The sequence below is a fragment of the Amphibalanus amphitrite genome, unplaced genomic scaffold, assembly GCF_019059575.1.
Source record: "Amphibalanus amphitrite isolate SeventyFive unplaced genomic scaffold, NRLGWU_Aamphi_draft 000150F_arrow, whole genome shotgun sequence".
Lineage (NCBI taxonomy): Eukaryota > Metazoa > Arthropoda > Thecostraca > Balanomorpha > Balanidae > Amphibalanus > Amphibalanus amphitrite.
Window position 1 is genome coordinate 334,207 of NW_024881645.1, and position 21,853 is coordinate 356,059.

The window sequence follows — 21,853 nt, forward strand, 5'->3', positions numbered from 1 at the left end:
ACGAGTATTTTCCTCGACACAGACGACTCTAGGATTGCCGAATTGGCGCATCATTCCACTCCATTTCACGGCCCCCAATCTCCATTCCCCGATAAAACCGTCCCTCGCCCACGCCAACGAGTCGTGTCCCTCCCCTCATTCCTAGTTTATAGCCGGAAACCTGGCTTCCCGCCAGGCTTCGATAGTAAACCACGGAAAACATGGGCGGTACGCACACAAAGGAAAAACGGTGAACTTTTGGTCAAGGCGGAAGAAGGGAGAAAAGCAACGATTGAAAAAGAGTGAGCCAATGAGCCAACAGAATGATGCGATTATAACGAGGAGCCATTTTCTGTATTATTCTGTGCTATCTCAATACCGGGATGAGTGCTCGTCATTATCGAGCAAATATTGGTTCGATAATGCGTCGTCGAAGCAGCCTTTACGCTCGCATGTGATCCGGCATCAATATCGCTCAGCTGCCCCGGGACACGACAGGCATAGCGACTATAATAGCAGAGGTTACTAACTAATCTAATGAGATTGACGGCGAGGACATCGGGTCGGAAGTGCAGAGCGTGCGATCGCGCTGATTTCCCAATATTAATCACACTTCAATCGGCTGTTGCAATGTCAAACCAGTTTTGATCGAGTTAGGTACTCACAGGCAGTAGAGTAGGAAGCAGCTACAGAACACCATGGGCAGCTCATCAGATAGCTGCATCTCGTACAGCAGGGTCATGTGGAACGCCCAGGAGCCGAGTCCCACCACTGGCGGCACAGGGGACACAGCGTCAGCCAGGGCACGGAGCTCGGCGCCGCCTGCCGTCCGTTCAGCACGGCCTCTGGGCCTTTTGGGCAGGGTGACCTTGCATGCTGTTTGGTAAATTCTTCGATTGCACAGCTGTCAGAATGTTTCACGACTTTGATCAGCGGAGATTTTATCTCAGATCAGTTTCCCACCTATATAGCAAAACATGTTTGCAATTATCTCGGCGAGCGAAACGTAGCCACTCGACCACTTTGAGTGTTCAGCGAGGTTCTGTGATTGATCCAACACGTCCAAAGGCCAACAATCCCGCTACACCGCCGGCAAACTGCTAGTATTACGTTCAAAATAGCTCATACCGATCACATGGAGATCGGATGCAACACGGCTTCGACTTAAGTGTCGCGAATACTCACCTAGTAGAAGAACAAAGCAGATAGCGAAGCGAAGCTCGAACTTCTGCCTCAACACCTCGTAGATGCCGTAGATGGGCGGCAGGATCATGGCCAGGTTGCTGATGGTGTTCCCTACGGGGACGGACATCGGACGGTTAGCAGTTAGCACGGAGACGGAACATGCCATTTTTGGTAAAAACATCAGCATCAGTTCCGTTATATAAACAAAACGTCAAGTCGACTTGATTAGGCCGCGTGGTTACAGGGTTATAGATAGCTGGGTTACGGTGTCTTTGTTTGGATTATATCAAACTGAAATGACACACAGCCAGAAATGTAGACATTCGTCAGTGGCAACGAATGTGAACTTTTGTGAATACAGGCACGGCATGTTAAGCAAAAAGACGCTCAACTTTTAACAGCCGTGCAGATCAGTCATATGCCAGTTATTTCCTGACAAAAAATGCGGTGGTGCATTTATTCAGCAGTTCCTAACGTGATTCAGAGCGGGTTGTGGCTTATAGCCCGGCGCGAGGATTAGAGAGCACCGTCCAATCTTTCCTCCTAATCTCACGCCACTTAGACGGAAACATCACCGTACAGACCACGTTCTGTGAGTCACATAGCTCGTTTTGACAGCCCACAGATTGTCAATCATACAGTGACAATACGTGCAGACGTACTCACAGAACTCGGCGATGTAGTCGCTGACGGCATAGTTGGCCTCGCACCAGTCGAGGGTGGAGGTCGGGCTGCCCCAGAACCCCTCCACGGCCGGAGCCATGCTGATGCCGCCCTCAGAGCCGCCGCACCTGAAACAGACCAAACAGCCTCGTCCAGTCTTCCGTCCTGAAAATGAATATATCTGATTCATGTCGTGTCGGGTTACAGTGAATTTGCAGTCATGAGCAGCAAAGAAACATCGTTAGATCGGTATATACTGCCTTGATTAGGTCCATGACCCAAACGAAACAGTATTCGCCATTCGGTTCCAAAGCATACAGTTGAGTCTTTAGGTTGTCGCGTCCTCATCCTAAAAATTGACAATAAGCCACATAACTTCAACAGCACAAGCACAGAAAAAGTAATAGGATTGTAATAAAATGATGATGATGGGAGCCTACCAAATATTTTCGGCATTTTTCTTACGCATACATTCTGACACCTGATTCTGACACAATTCTGAACCCAACACCATCCAGACCTCCAGACGTCAAATTTAAAATGAGCGCCACAGCTCACACTGATTAGATTGACGTTCATGTTTGTCGTACCAAAAGAACGGCATATAAATTCGAGTCGACTACTACATGCGTCACAAAATCAAGAAAGTACCTTAACATTTAGCAAGAAAGAAATGAAATACCTACCTGATGCAAAACTGACAAAAACGGAGCCTACTTCGAGCCTACACAAAACACAAACAAACGTAAACAACTCAGATAAACAATCATATGGCAGCACGGCTGAGAAGCTCCATATCCAAAAAATATTTATTTTGAAGCAAAAAAGCCATTGATCAGCATAAACAAATATTTTAGAAGATTCTGAAAATACAAATACAGTCCTGCGATAAGTTACACAAACTACCGTAGAGTGCTTACTGACGACCCTAATTCATTTTCACATTATACGTATGTACGAGTATGCACGTATGTTCACTCAACTGACCAGTGACCAGTGACCTGCAAGTTTCTCAATTTTCAAAAGGTGGAGTGGGTTAGGACTTAGGTGTAGAAAACGGTCCTTCCGGTGGCCGGTAGGTTCACAACAACTAAGATTACTACTCACCAACTTTGATAAGGCGTAGATTGCGATCGGCTCCATGAAACTAACCTCGGTCTCGCGACGTCCGCTGTTTTTGCCGGCGAGATGCCGGCCTCGAGATTTAGAGATCAACCAGTGTCAGTCGAGAGCGAACAGACCTCGGGACACTATTGCTGGTTGAGGTCTGGCCTGGCTCGCTCAGATACTCCGGCGTTACCACGAGCACCACCTGTGCAGCACCACTGGGCCACCTGTAACGCGTGTCCGACCGCCGCGGTCGCGTGCCACCGGTGCCGCCGAGCCGACGGCCGTACCCCCTCTGTCACCTTCTGCGCACTGCCGGCCGCCCAGCCCGCGGGCTCCATTACAACCGCCCGAACCGCCCACCGAGCTGCGCACCGGCACCGCCTAGTTGGCGACGTGGCCACGAGGTGGTAGCACGGGCGCAGTTCGGGTGCAGGTGCACCGTACAGCTCCCTTGTATGAGCTCACTGAACGCACCTGTGGTGCACGAAGCCCGGCAGGAAGCTGGCTCATGGCTGGTGTGGCCGATGAGCCGGTCGCCAGCAATGCTAGCGTCCAGCGCCTGGTAACATGGTGTCGTTATACAATCGCGATATAGGACGTAACGACTCAAATGACACTTGTGCAATACCTACACCGATGCCTGTCAATTGGCATCGTTGCAAAACGAAACGAGCTGCTGATTGGATTGAAGTCGGGAACTCGAACAGCTCGCAATACCTAATCGAAACAAACATAATGTTGCAACTTGCAATTACATGACGTTTCCTAACATGTCTCAACATAAGCATCGCAACAGTCCGCCAGAGAATGGCCATAGCGTAGTCATGTCCAAGGTTCTTCTTACAGATAGTCATGTCATCATGACCGCTAAAATACAGAGCCCTGCACCAAGCCCGGAAGTCTGAACGAGCTCCAGTACAGGCGCTTCCTAGCGAACCAGTCCAGTGCGGATACTGGCGTTCAATGACACCTTTAATTATGAACATCGTTCGTACTACAGCATTCCACAGCACACAGCGTAAGGCTGTCTTATTGGCTACCGCGTAGGTGCACGCTGAGGGCAGCAAGAAGAGCCAGCCGACATTATCTGAGCCGAGCCGGAGCGCTGTGCCATCTCCACAGTAGCCAGCGTCATCGAAGGACGAATTTGCCGTGCGTGAGGCGACGTCCGGCGGGCAAATCGCCAAGTCATCAAATCAAATAGTGCATACCTAAATGAAAAAAATGTGCTGAGTGTCGCGGCACGTCGGCCGGTCGACCTCAGTGAGATACCGAAGGTCAAGGTTCTGCTAGCTCGTCTTTCTATAAAGCATACATCACTGTGAAATATACAAATTCAGCCTTCAGTTACGTGACCTTCAGACTTCAAGATCTAAGCACTCACACAAATGGTATCCAAGGAGCTACGCGTCCACCGACGAAAACAAGTTAAGGGCTGTCACGTAGGTCATTATGGCAGTCTAATTTTGCGTGTCTGATCAGCATATATCATTCGCACGCGACCCGACGAAGACCATGATACCGAAGATAACGGCGAACATTCACGAGTGAACGGAAGCAAGCATGTCAAATTAGCATTTGTTAATCCAGCGGCGGCAAACTTCACCTCAATAAGTAGCAGGTGTGCAGTGTCTGCTACCTCTATCACAAAGATCACAAGTAGCTGGTGTGTGGTATCTGCTTCTGCTCTACCCTCTATGTTTCTTTCGCCGGTGTTCACTGAAATGGTGGACAGCAACGGCACGTTTTCAATGACACATGGGACACAATTAGGCCAAGCTCTCAGGGGCACCGAACGATACTTCACTCCCGTCTAACTGACCGTAAATCGTATGTCGAGCCAAGTTAGCCCTATGGCTGGGCACATCCCATCCCACCCAGAGCGTAACTGGCGGCCGGATAACCCCAGCCTCGTCAGACAACTCACAACAAAGGCGCCGCCGACCCGGCCGGAGCGGACGTCCCGGTTCCGCCGGCGCGGCGCGGACGCTTCCCCAGGAACGCACCGTTTCCGGCATCCCGACCAGGCCTGGAGGGAAAAAATGATAGCGCCTTAACGGGTCATACAAACGAATAAATACACCGTCAGTTCAACGGGCCGGTGAGGCACGTGTAACAGCTGATTTTAACTGGCATTCCCAGGCCCAAACAGACGCGACTCGCTTGCCAGGTTCACCAAAACGACCCATGTGTGTCAGCGTTATGAAAACATTTCTGGATTGGACTGCCAGCAGCACTGAATAACACGGGCAAGGTCACGGACTCAAGCAATTAGTTACATGTTGGAAAGATCGATTTCGGACTGCCTGCCTTCGGACAATACAGCTACACTGGATCTGGAGTGATACTTCTGAGATCTGAGGATCTAGATAAGTACCAGGCGGAGCCATCCACAGTCCCCATATAAGGAAATAACAAAGTGTGTGGCAAGAATCCGTAAGCTGCATTAATTTGAACGCAATTACTTACTTGATTCACAAGGAACCCAGAAAATTAAACCATTAGTTGTAACGAAGTATTCAATTCATTTTCATTTTCAATTCATCCTAAAAAATATTTACAATCCGTGACATATAAGTTGGACAACTTCACAGCGAATGACTTTGCATTTGCTTTTATTAATACAATACAATGTCCCTCGAAGTCGCCAAAGATGTAACGCAGGGCGCGGAAAACACATTGCTAAAGAGCAACAGGAACACCTCGTCTAGTTTTCGTCGCTGACGTCGACAATCAACACACCACAGACGTACTCTTTTATATCACACACGCAAACACACCCACGCATTACCTACTCAGTCGTCACGAAAACAACGCACGCCATCCAGAAGCCTAACTATCACGCACGTCCACAAAATTTCCTCAGACATGTCACAAGACTGAGGTGTCGAGAGGATGCCGGTGTATCATAAAAGTACGAATATCGATCATTGACATTCGCCGAAAGAAGAAAAAAACAGGCGTAGTGATACAAAGGACAACATATAGCGACCCAACAAGTGAGATTGAAAGAAAATTTAGAAGAGGAAAACCTAAATACCCCGTGCTGACAAATTTGGGTAACAGCAGAGCGCACACTCTCAGTACTATCCCGGATTAATATAATCAAACGGACTTCAGTTGCGCCTTGCTTTCACTTATCCCAGGGCACGGTTTTCCGCACACTTGAGCAGCATTCTCGAATAGCAGCACTTGAGGCATACACAGGAACACTTCACAATCTCCAGCAAAGTTTGTACCATGTCCAGTTCCACCGTCCATTTCTCGTGGTTGATGATCCTCCACACCGATTCACCGGGCTCAAAACCACAAGACGGAATAGCTCCTCGTCTAGTCCGACGCCTCTACAACGCACCGCAGCACACAGCGACGTACCTGAGCGACTCTCATCAGGCGAGCAGCGAGACGAGGGCGTCCACAAAGCGTGTGCGATCGTCCACCTGAACCTCCACCACCGAGCCGTCGAAGCTCCTGGGCGTTATGTTCGCCCGGATCCGCTGAGCCGCCTTCTCAAACGCCTTGCCGAACAGGTTTCTCGGCGACTGTTCTGAGAGGGGCGGCACACCGACCACCAGGCAGGCGCCACCGTCGCGGCCCAGCGGCGTGGTCAGGATCAGAGGCAGCTGTCGGGAGCGCTTCGACCTCTCCCCAGCCACGTGCGCGCGCAGCACAAAGTGTGCCAGCGCTGTGAGACAGTGCGGCCGCGCGAAGAAGTGCGAGTTGGGCTCGCCGTCCGAGACGGTGGCGTACAGGAAGGCGCCCACGGAGATCACCTGGTGCATGTCCAGCAGGCTCTGCACGGTGGCGCACGTCACCTGGGCGAGCTTCTCGGCGAGTCCGATCCCTCGGCGCAGCAGCGGCTCCTGGCGCCGGTCCAGGGCGGACAGCGCGTCCATGAAGCAGTCGTCGGCCGACCGATGCGGGTCAGGGTTCTCCAGCAGGGCCACCATGGCGTGCACCACGTCAGCGGCCGCCAGCGGTTGTCGGAAGCCTAGTCGTGCCTGGAACGCGCCGTACAGCACCCCGTCCAGCAGGTACTTCTCGGCCTTGGCCTGGATCAGGTCCCGCACCTGTCCGCGAAGTGTCATGTCCATGGAGGCAAACTTCTGTCGGCACTGCACCAGTGGCAGGCCGAGCTCGGCCAGAAACTCCTGCAGCCGCTTCTCGCCTTTGAAGGTGAACAGTTTGAACTGGCAGGCGACCAGCGGAGTGAAGCGCAGACTGTCGAACAGACTCCAGTGCCGGTAGAGCACCAGGTTCAGGTCCTGCTCGAAGGCCAGTCGCAGACAGTCTGCCGACGTGGTCTCGTCGCGCTGATGGCCGTAGCGCGCCACCTGGCCCTGGTAGTGGCCGGCCGACAGCACGTACCGCTGGTGCTCCACCTTGCGCAGCAGCAGCTGCTCCGTCAGGCCCACCAGGCCGTACCACAGCAGCTGAGACGTGTCGCGGCTCATGCGCAGCGCCAGGTCGTAGGCGAGCAGGGCGCTGCAGTCGCCGTACATCGAGAACTGCGAGTACTCGGCCAGGAGGCGGTCTCGGCGCTCCTCCCAGCGGCGCCGATCCTGCCGGCGCGCCAGGAACGCCGCGTCGTAGCGGCGCCGCTTCTCGCCGCCCGACTCCGACTCGCCGGCGTCCGAGTCCGAGTCGGAGTCGTCCGAGCGGTACAGATCGGAGAACGGAGGAACGCCGTCCTCGGCGGTCACCGGAGTCACGATCCGAACCTGATGGGCAGCGAGGGAGGCGCTCGGTCACACGGGGAACAGCAACGATACCAGAGACCGGGAGGGGGCGGTCACAAACGGGGACAGCAGCAGTAACAGAGAGGGGGAGGACAGTCCTACGGAGGACGGCACCGATACCAGAAAGCGGGGAAAGGGAAGCAGGGCTGGCCGCGAAATCGAATCAGATGGGTTGTGCTGTGCGACTCCGAGGAATACCGCGTTCGACGAACTGTTAATAACTTATGATACTCTAATGGTTGCTGTGCCACAGAAATACAACAAAATTAACAATACAACTTAAACAGGTTGAATCAGCATCAGCAGCACAGCCACATACATACCTGTCCGTCGTTGTAGACGTTGTTGACGTCCATCGGCCGCTGGGAGTCAATGACGAATATGATGACGTCATCGGGAGGATCCAGCTCAGCCACCAGGTCCATGGAGATGCCACAGTTGATGAGGACCACCAGTCGCACCAGGCCCACATTGTCCTTAAAGGACTGGCGCAGGTCATCTGGGCCCTGCAAATGGTGAAGGGAAGCACAAAGTCATGAAAACTTTCTGTGAGATGGATAATCACACATAACATACTACAGAGTTTAGGTATTGAGATGGTTTTGGCATATTGATTACTTTACTCATTCAAAATCAATCAGAACATGGGATGTTAGTGAATCCAAATAAATTCAATTAAATAGTATGGAATGCTGCAAATTGAAAAGACTATCAATTAACTTGTCAGTAGAGCATAAGAATAACCAATTCTAAGGAGGTCTAGAAGTTGCAATGGCTTGGCATGAGCCCATCACAAACCTACCTTTATAGGTATGAGGGTATACAGCACATGGTCTCCACGGAAGAGCTCTTGAAGAATTGCTGAAGTGCAGATTGCATCTACATCACAGTGCACGAGGAGAAGTATTCTTTGATCTAACAGCTGCTGGTAGAAGTCCTTCTTTATGTCATTGATAAGCATCCTGTAAACAGAAAAGAAAAGTGATGAAGAAAGTTACCTATCTTCTACTCAGCCAAGCCAAAGTCCAAGACCCCCCAGAAGATTAAATAAAATAAAGCTGAGGTCCATAATATTTTTCAGAATTTATTTTACTTTCTATATTGATATCTTTGTTCGGAGAGGCCATCGTAACCAAGCGTTTTCATTTTTTTTCAATGCCCTGAATTCATTTTCCGGGGACCAGCATGTATTTTTTTTACCATACCATAGCTAGGTAGTAGGTAGGTAGGTGCATCATACTTTGACATCGGCGGTAGGCACATTGATCATGATTGAGCATCATGTGTAGACATGAAACAGCATGAAACTGAAACGTTACTTCCAATGTCACAGAGGGATGCAAAAGGAAGCAGACTTACCTTGAATATTTATGCCAAAAGCTATAGCTGTAGCGTGATCACCAAAAAAATAAATTGAAATGATCTATGATTTAAATCTATAAATCACATCATTTACTGAGCATGTCAAGTAGGTAGGTACTCAATTTCCTCCTCGCACTGTTTCACAGCATAAGCAAGACTTCAGGGTAAATAGAAACCAGCAGAACCCAGAACACAGCTTCAATTCCAAATTCCAATTCAAATTCCAATGAAATGCAGTGCAGTCTGAAATTAGGATTATTACTGCATCTATAGGGAAATATCAATGCTTCAATATAACACCACGGTATAGAGAGATTGTATAAGGGCATTAGGCAATATACCCTGGTATTAGGTACCTAATGATTTGACTTGTGTATAACACATAAAAGCGCACATAAAACAGTGCATAAAAGCGTCATTATAGAGCGTCACCGACAAACCCCGCGTTCGATGTCTCTCGGACGGCGAAGATTCTACGCCGTCCGGCCAATCACGTTCCATAACCGCAGCCGAGCCCCCGCTGACCTTGGACGGGATTGGCCGGACGACGTAGAATCTTTGTCGTCCGAGAGACATCGAACGCGGGGAAAGTCCTTGCGCCATTGACTGTCATTTCTGCGCATTATTTGTGAAAGTCATCCAAAAAAGCGCGCGCCTGTTTTAGAGGACAACACTATTCGACCGCCACCCTTGCAGCCATTCTATAACTCAGGAACTACTGGACCGATCGGAACGAACGAAACACCATTCGAATCAGGGGGTACGATTTTATCAGCCGTTTCGAGGCTCGTGACCCCAGGTGACCTCGGTGACCTCAAGAGGTCAACTCGGCATTGACGCCTATTGCAGCCATTCTATAACTCAGGAACTACTAGGCCGATCGCGACAAAAACACCACCAGTCGAATCAGCGTATGCGATTTCATCAGCCGTTTCGAATATGGTGACCTCAGGTGACCTCGGTGACCTCAAAAGGTCAACTTAACGTTTTCGCCTATTGCAGCCATTCTATAACTCAGGAACTACTGGGCCGATCGTGACGAAAACACCACCAGTCGATTCAGCGTATGCGATTTCATCAGCCGTTTCGAATATGGTGACCTCAGGTGACCTCAGTGACCTTGGGAGGTCACATGACCGTTGTGCCTATGGCAGCCATTCTATAACTCAGGAACTACTGGGCCGATCGCGACGAAAACACCACCAGTCGATTCAGCGTATGCGATTTCATCAGCCGTTTCGAATATGGTGACCTCAGGTGACCTCGGTGACCTTGGGAGGTCACATGACCGTTGTGGCCTATGGCAGCCATTCTATAACTCAGGAACTGCTGGGCCGATCGTGACGAAAACACCACCAGTCGATTCAGCGTATGCGATTTCATCAGCCGTTTCGAATATGGTGACCTCAGGTGACCTCGGTGACCTTGGGAGGTCACATGACCGTTGTGACCTATGGCAGCCATTCTATAACTCAGGAACTACTGGGCCGATCGCGACGAAAACACCACCAGTCGATTCAGCGTATGCGATTTCATCTGCCGTTTCGAATATGGTGACCTCAGGTGACCTCGGTGACCTCAAAAGGTCAACTTAACGTTTTCGCCTATTGCAGCCATTCTATAACTCAGGAACTACTGGGCCGATCGTGACGAAAACACCACCAGTCGATTCAGCGTACGCGATTTCACCAGCCGTTTCGAATATGGTGACCTCAGGTGACCTCAGTGACCTTGGGAGGTCACATGACCGTTGTGGCCTATGGCAGCCATTCTATAACTCAGGAACTACTGAACCGATCGCGACGAAAACACCACCAGTCGATTCAGCGTATGCGATTTCATCAGCCGTTTCGAATATGGTGACCTCAGGTGACCTCGGTGACCTTGGGAGGTCACATGACCGTTGTGGCCTATGGCAGCTATTCTATAACTCAGGAACTGCTGGGCCGATCGTGACGAAAACACCACCAGTCGATTCAGCGTATGCGATTTCATCAGCCGTTTCGAATATGGTGACCTCAGGTGACCTTGGTGACCTTGGGAGGTCACATGACCGATGTGGCCTATGGCAGCCATTCTATAACTCAGGAACTACTGGGCCGATCGCGACGAAAACACTACCAGTCGATTCAGCGTATGCGATTTCATCAGCCGTTTCGAATATGGTGACCTCAGGTGACCTCGCTGACCTTGGGAGGTCACATGACCGTTGTGGCCTATGGCAGCCATTCTATAACTCAGAAACTACTGGGCCGATCGCGACGAAAACAGCACCAGTCGATTCAGCGTATGCGATTTCATCAGCCGTTTTGAATATAGTGACCTCAGGTGACCTTGATGACCTTGGGAGGTCACATGACCGATGTTGCCTATGGCAGCCATTCTATAACTCAGGAACTACTGGGCCGATCGCGACGAAAACACCACCAGTCGAATCAACGTATGCGACTTCATCAGCCGTTTTGAATATGGTGACCTCAGGTGACCTCGGTGACCTCAAAAGGTCAACTTAACGTTTTCGCCTATTGCAGCCATTCTATAACTCAGGAACTACTGGGCCGATCGTGACGAAAACACCACCAGTCGATTCAGCGTATGCGATTTCACCAGCCGTTTCGAATATGGTGACCTCAGGTGACCTCAGTGACCTTGGGAGGTCACATGACCGTTGTGGCCCAGTAAACATGCCGACGTCGGCCCGACGTCGGGCCGAGGCTCGGCCCGACGTCGGCCCAACGTCGGTTCAACCTCGGCCCGACATCGGCTGGACGTCGGATATGCCCGCATGTTCCGACGTCCAGCCGAAGTCCAGCCGACGTCGAGCCGACGTCGGGCCGAGATCGTTTGCCGAGGTTGACGAGATCGTTTGTCGTTGGACCGACGGGGCCGACGTCGGCATGTTTATTGGGACAACGCGCCAAAAATATCAACCGGCGGCGGGATTCGAGCCCCCCAGTCGCCGACGTCGGCATGTTTACTGGGACAACACGCCAAAAGCATCAACCGGCGATGGGATTCGAACCCCGTGTCATTCGAACGCGAGGTTAGTGCGCTAACCACTACACCACGCAGCCAGTTAACGAATTTGGTTTGTTTTGTTGGGTTATGCCCTTTCGGTCTGACAAGACCATTTCAGAGCCGGAAGGATCATAGGATGGAGACATTGGTCTTCTTGGTGAGCAACCTGGGTCCAGTTCATATAGAGTCCCTGGTCCCATTGCTGTTACGTGACACTTATTGGAAAGGGCGACCCCACAATGGATTCATATAGCCACTCTTACACACCTGCACCAACGTTTCCCAAAGTGTCCCTTTGATAAGTGGCACTTTGGCAAAGTGACACTTGCCGACTGGCCTTTCTATATGAACTGGGCCCGGCCCTGGTGAGTTGCCGGGGCTGAGCCTGACCAAAGGATAGGCCGAGCAGCCCCCAAGCACTCACCGCACCCGGCTACGGGCGAGCTCGGCTTACGGGCAATCCCAAATGGGATAAAGTTTCCCGTCCAGTCCGGATCAGGGGGTTGCGGCGTGGAGGAAGATTTGAGTTTCCTGAGGATATTTTGAATACAGAAGCTCTTTATGAAACATGAAACATGTATTTTATATTATTTTAATGGTCAAAACAGCGGCCGATGTCGGTCCGACGTCGCTCCGACGTCGGCCCGACGTCGGCTGGACCTCAGCAATTGATCTCGGTCCGACGTCGGCCCGACGTCGGCTGGACCTCGGCTGGACGTCGGAACATGCGGGCATATCCGACATCCAGCCGACGTCGTGCCGAGGTTGGACCGACGTCGGACCGACGTCGGCATGCCGATGCCGAGTTGCCGACGTCACCCCGACGTCGGCCGACGTCGGACCGACGTCGGCATGTTTACTGGGGGCCTATGGCAGCCATTCTATAACTCAGGAACTACTGGGGTGATCGTGACGAAAACACCACCAGTCGATTCAGCGTATGCGGTTTCATCAGCCGTTTCGAATATGGTGACCTCAGGTGACCTCAGTGACCTTGGGAGGTCACATGACCGTTGTGGCCTATGGCAGCCTCCCTCCCAAGGTCACCGAGGTCACCTGAGGTCACCATATTCGAAACGGCTGATGGAATCGCGTACGCTGAATCGACTGGTGGTGTTTTCGTCGCGATCGGCCAAGTAGTTCCTGAGTTATAGAATGGCTGCAATAGGCCACATCGGTCATGTGACCTCCCAAGGTCATCGAGGTCACCTGAGGTCACCATATTCGAAACGGCTGATGAAATCGCATACGCTGAGTCGACTGGTGGTGTTTTCGTCGCGATCGGCCCAGTAGTTCCTGAGTTATAGAATGGCTGCCATAGGCCACATCGGTCATGTGACCTCCCAAGGTCACCGAGGTCACCTGAGGTCACCATATTCAAAACGGCTGATGAAATCGCATACGCTGAATCGACTGGTGGTGTTTTCGTCGCGATCGGCCCAGTAGTTCCTGAGTTATAGAATGGCTGCAATAGGCGAAAACGTTAAGTTGACCTTTTGAGGTCACCGAGGTCACCTGAGGTCACCATATTCGAAACGGCTGATGAAATCGCATACGCTGCATCGACTGGTGGTGTTTTCGTCGCGATCGGCCCAGTAGTTCCTGAGTTATAGAATGGCTGCCATAGGCCACATCGGTCATGTGACCTCCCAAGGTCACCGAGGTCACCTGAGGTTACCATATTCGAAACGGCTGGTGAAATCGCATACGCTGAATCGACTGGTGGCGTTTTCGTCACGATCGGCCCAGCAGTTCCTGACTTATAGAATGGCTGCCATAGGCCACAACGGTCATGTGACCTCCCAAGGTCACTGAGGTCACCTGAGGTCACCATATTCGAAACGGCTGATGAAATCGCATACGTGGAATCGACTGGTGGTGTTTTCGTCACGATCGGCCCAGTAGTTCCTGAGTTATAGAATGGCTGCCATAGGCCACAACGGTCATGTGACCTTCCAAGGTCACCGAGGTCACCTGAGGTCACCATATTCGAAACGGCTGATGAAATCGCATACGCTGAATCGACTGGTGGTGTTTGCGTCGCGATCGGCCCACTAGTTCCTGAGTTATAGAATGGCTGCCATAGGCCACATCGGTCATGTGACCTCCCAAGGTCACCGAGGTCACCTGAGGTCACCATATTCGAAACGGCTGATGAAATCGCATACGCTGAATCGACTGGTGGTGTTTTCGTCGCGATCGGCCCAGTAGTTCCTAAGTTATAGAATGGCTGCCATAGGCCACATCGGTCATGTGACCTCCCAAGGTCACCGAGGTCACCTGAGGTCACCATATTCAAAACGGCTGATGAAGTCGCATACGCTGATTCGACTGGTGGTGTTTTCGTCGCGGTCGGCCCAGTAGTTCCTGAGTTATAGAATGGCTGCCATAGGCCACAACGGTCATGTGACCTCCCAAGGTCACCGAGGTCACCTGAGGTCACCATATTCGAAACGGCTGATGAAATCGCATACGCTGAATCGACTGGTGGTGTTTTCGTCACGATCGGCCCAGTAGTTCCTGAGTTATAGAATGGCTGCAATAGGCGAAAACGTTAAGTTGACCTTTTGAGGTCACCGAGGTCACCTGAGGTCACCATATTCGAAACGGCTGATGAAATCGCATACGCTGAATCGACTGGTGGTGTTTTCGTCGCGATCAGCCCAGTAGTTCCTGAGTTATAGAATGGCTGCAATAGGCGAAAACGTTAAGTTGACCTTTTGAGGTCACCGAGGTCATCTGAGGTCACCACATTAGAAACGGCTGATGAAATCGCATACGCTGAATCGACTGGTGGTGTTTTCGTCGCGATCGGCCCAGTAGTTCCTGAGTTATAGAATGGCTGCCATAGGCCACATCGGTCATGTGACCTCCCAAGGTCACCGAGGTCACCTGAGGTCACCATATTCGAAACGGCTGATGAAGTCGCATACGCTGATTCGACTGGTGGTGTTTTCGTCGCGGTCGGCCCAGTAGTTCCTGAGTTATAGAATGGCTGCCATAGGCCACATCGGTCATGTGACCTCCCAAGGTCACCGAGGTCACCTGAGGTCACCATATTCGAAACGGCTAATGAAATCGCATATGCTGAATCGACTGGTGGTGTTTTCGTCACGATCGGCCCAGCAGTTCCTGAGTTATAGAATGGCTGCCATAGGCCACATCGGTCATGTGACTTCTCAAGGTCATCGAGGTCACCTGAGGTCACCATATTCGAAACGGCTGATGAAATCGCATACGCTGAATCGACTGGTGGTGTTTTCGTCGCGATCGGCCCAGTAGTTCCTGAGTTATAGAATGGTTGCAATAGGCGAAAACGTTAAGTTGACCTTTTGAGGTCACCGAGGTCACCTGAGGTCACCATATTCGAAACGGCTGATGAAATCGCATACGCTGAATCGACTGGTGGTGTTTTCGTCGCGATCGGCCCAGTAGTTCCTGAGTTATAGAATGGCTGCCATAGGCCACATCGGTCATGTGACTTTCCAAGGTCACCGAGGTCACCTGAGGTCACCATATTCGAAACGGCTGATGAAATCGCATACGCTGAATCGACTGGTGGTGTTTTCGTCGCGATCGGCCCAGTAGTTCCTAAGTTATAGAATGGCTGCCATAGGCCACATCGGTCATGTGACCTCCCAAGGTCACCGAGGTCACCTGAGGTCACCATATTCGAAACGGCTGATGAAATCGCATACGCTGAATCGACTGGTGGTGTTTTCGTCACGATCAGCCCAGTAGTTCCTGAGTTATAGAATGGCTGCCATAGGCCACAACGGTCATGTGACCTCCCAAGGTCACCGAGGTCACCTGAGGTCACCATATTCGAAACGGCTGATGAAATCGCATACGCTGAATCGACTGGTGGTGTTTTCGTCGCGATCGGCCCAGTAGTTCCTGAGTTATAGAATGGCTGCAATAGGCGAAAACGTTAAGTTGACCTTTTGAGGTCACCGAGGTCACCTGAGGTCACCATATTCGAAACGGCTGATGAAATCTTATACGGTGAATCGACTGGTGGTGTTTTCGTCCCGATCGGCCCAGTAGTTCCTGAGTTATAGAATGGCTGCCATAGGCCACATCGGTCATGTGACTTTCCAAGGTCACCGAGGTCACCTGAGGTCACCATATTCGAAACGGCTGATGAAATCGCATACGCTGAATCGACTGGTGGTGTTTTCGTCGCGATCGGCCCAGTAGTTCCTAAGTTATAGAATGGCTGCCATAGGCCACATCGGTCATGTGACCTCCCAAGGTCACCGAGGTCACCTGAGGTCACCATATTCGAAACGGCTGATGAAATCGCATACGCTGAATCGACTGGTGGTGTTTTTGTCACGATCAGCCCAGTAGTTCCTGAGTTATAGAATGGCTGCCATAGGCCACAACGGTCATGTGACCTCCCAAGGTCACCGAGGTCACCTGAGGTCACCATATTCGAAACGGCTGATGAAATCGCATACGCTGAATCGACTGGTGGTGTTTTCGTCACGATCGGCCCAGTAGTTCCTGAGTTATAGAATGGCTGCAATAGGCGAAAACGTTAAGTTGACCTTTTGAGGTCACCGAGGTCACCTGAGGTCACCATATTCGAAACGGCTGATGAAATCGCATACGCTGAATCGACTGGTGGTGTTTTCGTCGCGATCAGCCCAGTAGTTCCTGAGTTATAGAATGGCTGCAATAGGCGAAAACGTTAAGTTGACCTTTTGAGGTCACCGAGGTCATCTGAGGTCACCACATTCGAAACGGCTGATGAAATCGCATACGCTGAATCGACTGGTGGTGTTTTCGTCGCGATCGGCCCAGTAGTGCCTGAGTTATAGAATGGCTGCCATAGGCCACATCGGTCATGTGACCTCCCAAGGTCACCGAGGTCACCTGAGGTCACCATATTCGAAACGGCTGATGAAGTCGCATACGCTGATTCGACTGGTGGTGTTTTCGTCGCGGTCAGCCCAGTAGTTCCTGAGTTATAGAATGGCTGCCATAGGCCACATCGGTCATGTGACCTCCCAAGGTCACCGAGGTCACCTGAGGTCACCATATTCGAAACGGCTAATGAAATCGCATATGCTGAATCGACTGGTGGTGTTTTCGTCACGATCGGCCCAGCAGTTCCTGAGTTATAGAATGGCTGCCATAGGCCACATCGGTCATGTGACCTCCCAAGGTCATCGAGGTCACCTGAGGTCACCATATTCGAAACGGCTGATGAAATCGCATACGCTGAATCGACTGGTGGTGTTTTCGTCGCGATCGGCCCAGTAGTTCCTGAGTTATAGAATGGCTGCCATAGGCCACATCGGTCATGTGACCTCCCAAGGTCACCGAGGTCACCTGAGGTCACCATATTCGAAACGGCTAATGAAATCGCATATGCTGAATCGACTGGTGGTGTTTTCGTCACGATCGGCCCAGCAGTTCCTGAGTTATAGAATGGCTGCCATAGGCCACATCGGTCATGTGACCTCCCAAGGTCATCGAGGTCACCTGAGGTCACCATATTCGAAACGGCTGATGAAATCGCATACGCTGAATCGACTGGTGGTGTTTTCGTCGCGATCGGCCCAGTAGTTCCTGAGTTATAGAATGGCTGCCATAGGCCACATCGGTCATGTGACCTCCCAAGGTCACCGAGGTCACCTGAGGTCATTATATTCAAAACGGCTGATGAAATCGCATACGCTGAATCGACTGGTGGTGTTTTCGTCGCGATCGGCCCAGTAGTTCCTGAGTTATAGAATGGCTGCAATAGGCGAAAACGTTAAGTTGACCTTTTTAGGTCACCGAGGTCACCTGAGGTCACCATATTCGAAACGGCTGATGAAATCGCATACGCTGAATCGACTGGTGGTGTTTTCGTCGCGATCGGCCCAGTTGTTCCTGAGTTATAGCATGGCTGCCATAGGCCACATCGGTCATGTGACCTCCCAAGGTCACCGAGGTCACCTGAGGTCACCATGTTCGAAACGGCTGATGAAATCGCATACGCTGAATCGACTGGTGGTGTTTTCGTCACGATCGGCCCAGCAGTTCCTGAGTTATAGAATGGCTGCCATAGGCCACAACGGTCATGTGACCTCCCAAGGTCACTGAGGTCACCTGAGGTCACCATATTCGAAACGGCTGATGAAATCGCATACGCTGAATCGACTGGTGGTGTTTTCGTCACGATCGGCCCAGTAGTTCCTGAGTTATAGAATGGCTGCAATAGGCGAAAACGTTAAGTTGACCTTTTGAGGTCACCGAGGTCACCTGAGGTCACCATATTCGAAACGGCTGATGAAATCGCATACGCTGAATCGACTGGTGGTGTTTTCGTCGCGATCGGCCCAGTAGTTCCTGAGTTATAGAATGGCTGCCATAGGCCACATCGGTCATGTGACCTCCCAAGGTCATCGAGGTCACCTGAGGTCACCATATTCGAAACGGCTGATGAAATCGCATACGCTGAATCGACTGGTGGTGTTTTCGTCGCGATCGGCCCAGTAGTTCCTGAGTTATAGAATGGCTGCCATAGGCCACATCGGTCATGTGACCTCCCAAGGTCACCGAGGTCACCTGAGGTCACCATATTCGAAACGGCTGATGAAATCGGATACGCTGAATCGACTGGTGGTGTTTTCGTCACGATCGGCCCAGCAGTTCCTGAGTTATAGAATGGCTGCCATAGGCCACAACGGTCATGTGACCTCCCAAGGTCACTGAGGTCACCTGAGGTCACCATATTCGAAACGGCTGATGAAATCGCATACGCTGAATCGACTGGTGGTGTTTTCGTCACGATCGGCCCAGTAGTTCCTGAGTTATAGAATGGCTGCCATAGGCCACAACGGTCATGTGACCTCCCAAGGTCACCGAGGTCACCTGAGGTCACCATATTCGAAACGGCTGATGAAATCGCATACGCTGATTCGACTGGTGGTGTTTTTGTCGCGATCGGCCCAGTAGTTCCTGAGTTATAGAATGGCTGCAATAGGCGTCAATGCCGAGTTGACCTCTTGAGGTCACTGAGGTCACCTGGGGTCACGAGATTCGAAACGGCTGATAAAATCGTACCCCCTGATTCGAATGGTGTTTCGTTCGTTCCGATCGGTCCAGTAGTTCCTGAGTTATAGAATGGCTGCAAGGGTGGCGGTCGAATAGTGTTGTCCGTTTTAGATGAGTGCGTCTAGCGGCTGGTAGGGACAATTATGAGTCAGTGGTTGCGCGGGTAGGCAGACAACTGAACCAGTGACAACTGAACCAGGGACAACTGAACCAGTAAAACTGAACCAGGGACAACTGAACCAGTGACAACTGAGCCAGTGACAACTGAACCAGCGACAACTGAACCAGTGACAACTGAACCAGCGACAACTGAACCAGCGACAACTGAACCAGTGACAACTGAACCAGGGACAACTGAACCAGTGACAACTGAACCAGTGGACAACTGAACCAGTGGACAACTGAACCAGTGGACAACTGAACCAGTAGACAACTGAACCAGTGACAACTGAACCAGTGACAACTGAACCAGTGACAACTGAGCCAGTGACAACTGAACCAGTGACAACTGAACCAGTATGACAACTGAACCAGTGACAACTGAACCAGTATGACAACTGAACCAGTGACAACTGAACCAGTGACAACTGAACCAGTGGACAACTGAACCAGTGACAACTGAACCAGTATGGCAACTGAACCAGTGGACAACTGAACCAGTGGACAACTGAACCAGCGGACAACTGAACCAGTGGACAACTAATGTCGTACTGCGCTGTATAGGTATAAGGTAGCGCGTGGCTGGACGGACGGTCTGTGCCAATCTGCCGGTCTGCCAATCATAGGCGGCGGAACGGGGAGGGCACCGGGGCACCGTGCCCCCCTTTGATTGTGGCATTTTAACATTAGCCCTATGGGCGTTGCATGGAAAGAATGGGACCAAAAGTCGACAGTGCCCAGCCTTAATTGAAGGTGTTCCACCGCTACTGCTGCCAATTGATCTGTGTCCGATCTATTATAGTGTACGTCCGAGAGCCGTACGACGGCTGACAGGGCTGACAGAGCCTGGTGGTCGCGAACTGGTTTGGTAACCGTTACGCCCACCTGGGACGCCCGAATAGTTAGCAACGTATAAATAATATTCACTTTGATGGCCTAACTCGGGGCAGACAGGGCACGCAACGTGGGCTTGGCAGAGTTCAGCCCTCCTGGGCCCAGAGGAATCTCCGGTATATAAATGGAAGTCACTGCTCGGGCTAACATCGGGCTTACGCCAAACGTCGCACAACTAGGGCTCAGGGCTAAACAACGGCTGTCCTGAGCTCGCCGAGAGGGCATATACCTCCGGCAGAGCATGGGCTTTAGTCGGCGTTTTTGTGTCATACGCCGACTTTAGTCTTTAGCCCAAGCGCTAGCCGACTTAAGTCCAAGCGCTAGCCGGCTTTAGCCCGACTAAAAATCTCGGGCAAGCCGCACTTCAGCCTGCTTGTGCCCGGAGTAAAATTGCTTGCTGGGCTACTGGTTAGTGGTTCAGTTGTCACTGGTTCAGTTGTCACTGGTTCAGTTGTCCACTGGTTCAGTTGTCCACTGGTTCAGTTGTCACTGGCTCAGTTGTCACTGGTTCAGTTGTCACTGGTTCAGTTGTCACTGGTTCAGTTGTCTACTGGTTCAGTTGTCCACTGGTGCAGTTGTCCACTGGTTCAGTTGTCCACTGGTTCAGTTGTCACTGGTTCAGTTGTCCCTGGTTCAGTTGTCACTGGTTCAGTTGTCACTGGTTCAGTTGTCACTAGTTCAGTTGGCTACTGGTTCAGTTGTCCACTGGTTCAGTTGTCCACTGGTTCAGTTGTCCACTGGTTCAGTTGTCACTGGTTCAGTTGTCCCTGGTTCAGTTGTCACTGGTTCAGTTGTCACTGGTTCAGTTGTCCCTGGTTCAGTTGTCCCTGGTTCAGTTGTCACTGGTTCAGTTGTCCCTGGTTCAGCTGTCACTGGTTCAGTTGTCCCTGGTTCAGTTGTCACTGGTTCAGTTGTCCTGGTTCAGTTGTCACTGGTTCAGTTGTCATGGAACCGGTTGCGCGCTATATACAAACTGAATTATCGCAAGGCTACTAAATCAAATTGTATTTACGCATTGGTATCTTCCGGTATCTTCGGTCTTTGTTATTTTTTGGGCTGGCTGGCTGCCAACAGGTGTGCGTTTGTTATTTATTTTTGCTTTCGACCGGAAGAGACAACTCACAATTGCGAAGATGTTACCCTTTTGACATTGACACACTCAGGAGATTGGTGGAAAATGTGATGAGATTGAGATATTTAAAGATTGAGATGAGGAGTGAGTGAGCGTTGGTTTTTTATTGTTTGTTTTCATCAGAAGATGGATTGAAATGTGTGATAAATAGGTATTCCAGAGATGATTGTACCTAAATGAAGATCCGAGTTGAAATGGAAAAAAGCAAGAGAAAACAGGGATTATTATTGCTACAGTAGTTTGGTTATGGTTCCGCAAGCACCTTTGTCATAATCACAAGTACTTATTGGGTTTGCCAAGCAGTTTATCAAGGTGTTCATGGATAGGCTTATTTTCAAAGAATAACAGTAGACTCCTGATACGTGTGGTATCATGTGTTTGACGAGCTGATGTTATCTGTTCTGTCATGTGCATTGATAGTAAATACGTGCATGCTTGGACCCTGGCAAGATGAATAAAAGCATTCATATTTCGTAATAATGAATAATGTTGCTCTCTCTTCATGACTCATGATATGATATGGAAGTGTAATGGGGTCTGAATGAAGTCAACCATAGCT

At 50.9% G+C, this 21,853-nt stretch overlaps 2 protein-coding genes across 5 annotated transcripts in view; both read right to left on the minus strand.

The window, feature by feature from the left end:
• The window catches only part of LOC122382907 (alkaline ceramidase 3-like), a 51,345-nt gene extending 48,039 nt beyond the window's left edge, over positions 1 to 3,306 (minus strand). The window contains exons 1-4 of one of the 2 annotated variants that reach the window (XM_043368831.1): positions 2,980 to 3,306; positions 1,831 to 1,955; positions 1,165 to 1,275; positions 645 to 750 (exon numbers count right to left, since the gene is read on the minus strand). In XM_043368831.1, coding sequence (XP_043224766.1) covers positions 645 to 750; positions 1,165 to 1,275; positions 1,831 to 1,927 — 314 coding nt within the window. In that variant the 5' untranslated portion in view covers positions 1,928 to 1,955; positions 2,980 to 3,306. Of the gene's footprint in view, positions 1 to 644; positions 751 to 1,164; positions 1,276 to 1,830; positions 1,956 to 2,513; positions 2,584 to 2,979 lie in introns of those variants that run through there. The other variant, XM_043368832.1, reaches the window with a different exon arrangement.
• Positions 3,307 to 5,442: 2,136 nt separating this feature from the next.
• On the minus strand, positions 5,443 to 21,227 carry LOC122382908 (cell division control protein 45 homolog). 3 transcript variants are annotated; one of them, XM_043368834.1, is made up of 5 exons: positions 21,175 to 21,227; positions 9,036 to 9,281; positions 8,479 to 8,638; positions 8,000 to 8,182; positions 5,443 to 7,658 (listed from the first exon to the last, which is right to left on the minus strand). In XM_043368834.1, exons 3-5 carry the CDS (start codon positions 8,635 to 8,637, stop codon positions 6,327 to 6,329), a joined length of 1,674 nt encoding a protein of 557 aa, XP_043224769.1. In that variant the 5' UTR covers position 8,638; positions 9,036 to 9,281; positions 21,175 to 21,227; the 3' UTR covers positions 5,443 to 6,326. The 3 variants fall into 3 exon arrangements, with proteins under 3 accessions (XP_043224769.1, XP_043224771.1, XP_043224768.1); XM_043368836.1 differs by lacking the exon at positions 21,175 to 21,227 and adding an exon at positions 9,479 to 9,522 and having other exon boundaries at positions 9,036 to 9,062; XM_043368833.1 differs by lacking the exon at positions 21,175 to 21,227 and having other exon boundaries at positions 9,036 to 9,490.
• Positions 21,228 to 21,853: the final 626 nt, after the last annotated feature.

Bases quoted from the DNA above. Each gene is read 5' to 3' on its own strand.
- LOC122382908 (XM_043368834.1), bottom strand. From the start codon at position 8,637: ATGCTTATCAATGACATAAAGAAGGACTTCTACCAGCAGCTGTTAGAT. The intron at 8,183-8,478 runs GTAGGTTTGTGA...CACCATTTGCAG, and splicing joins ATACCCTCATACCTATAAAG to GGCCCAGATGACCTGCGCCA. The intron at 7,659-7,999 runs GTATGTATGTGG...GCTGCCCATCAG, and splicing joins ACGTCTACAACGACGGACAG to GTTCGGATCGTGACTCCGGT.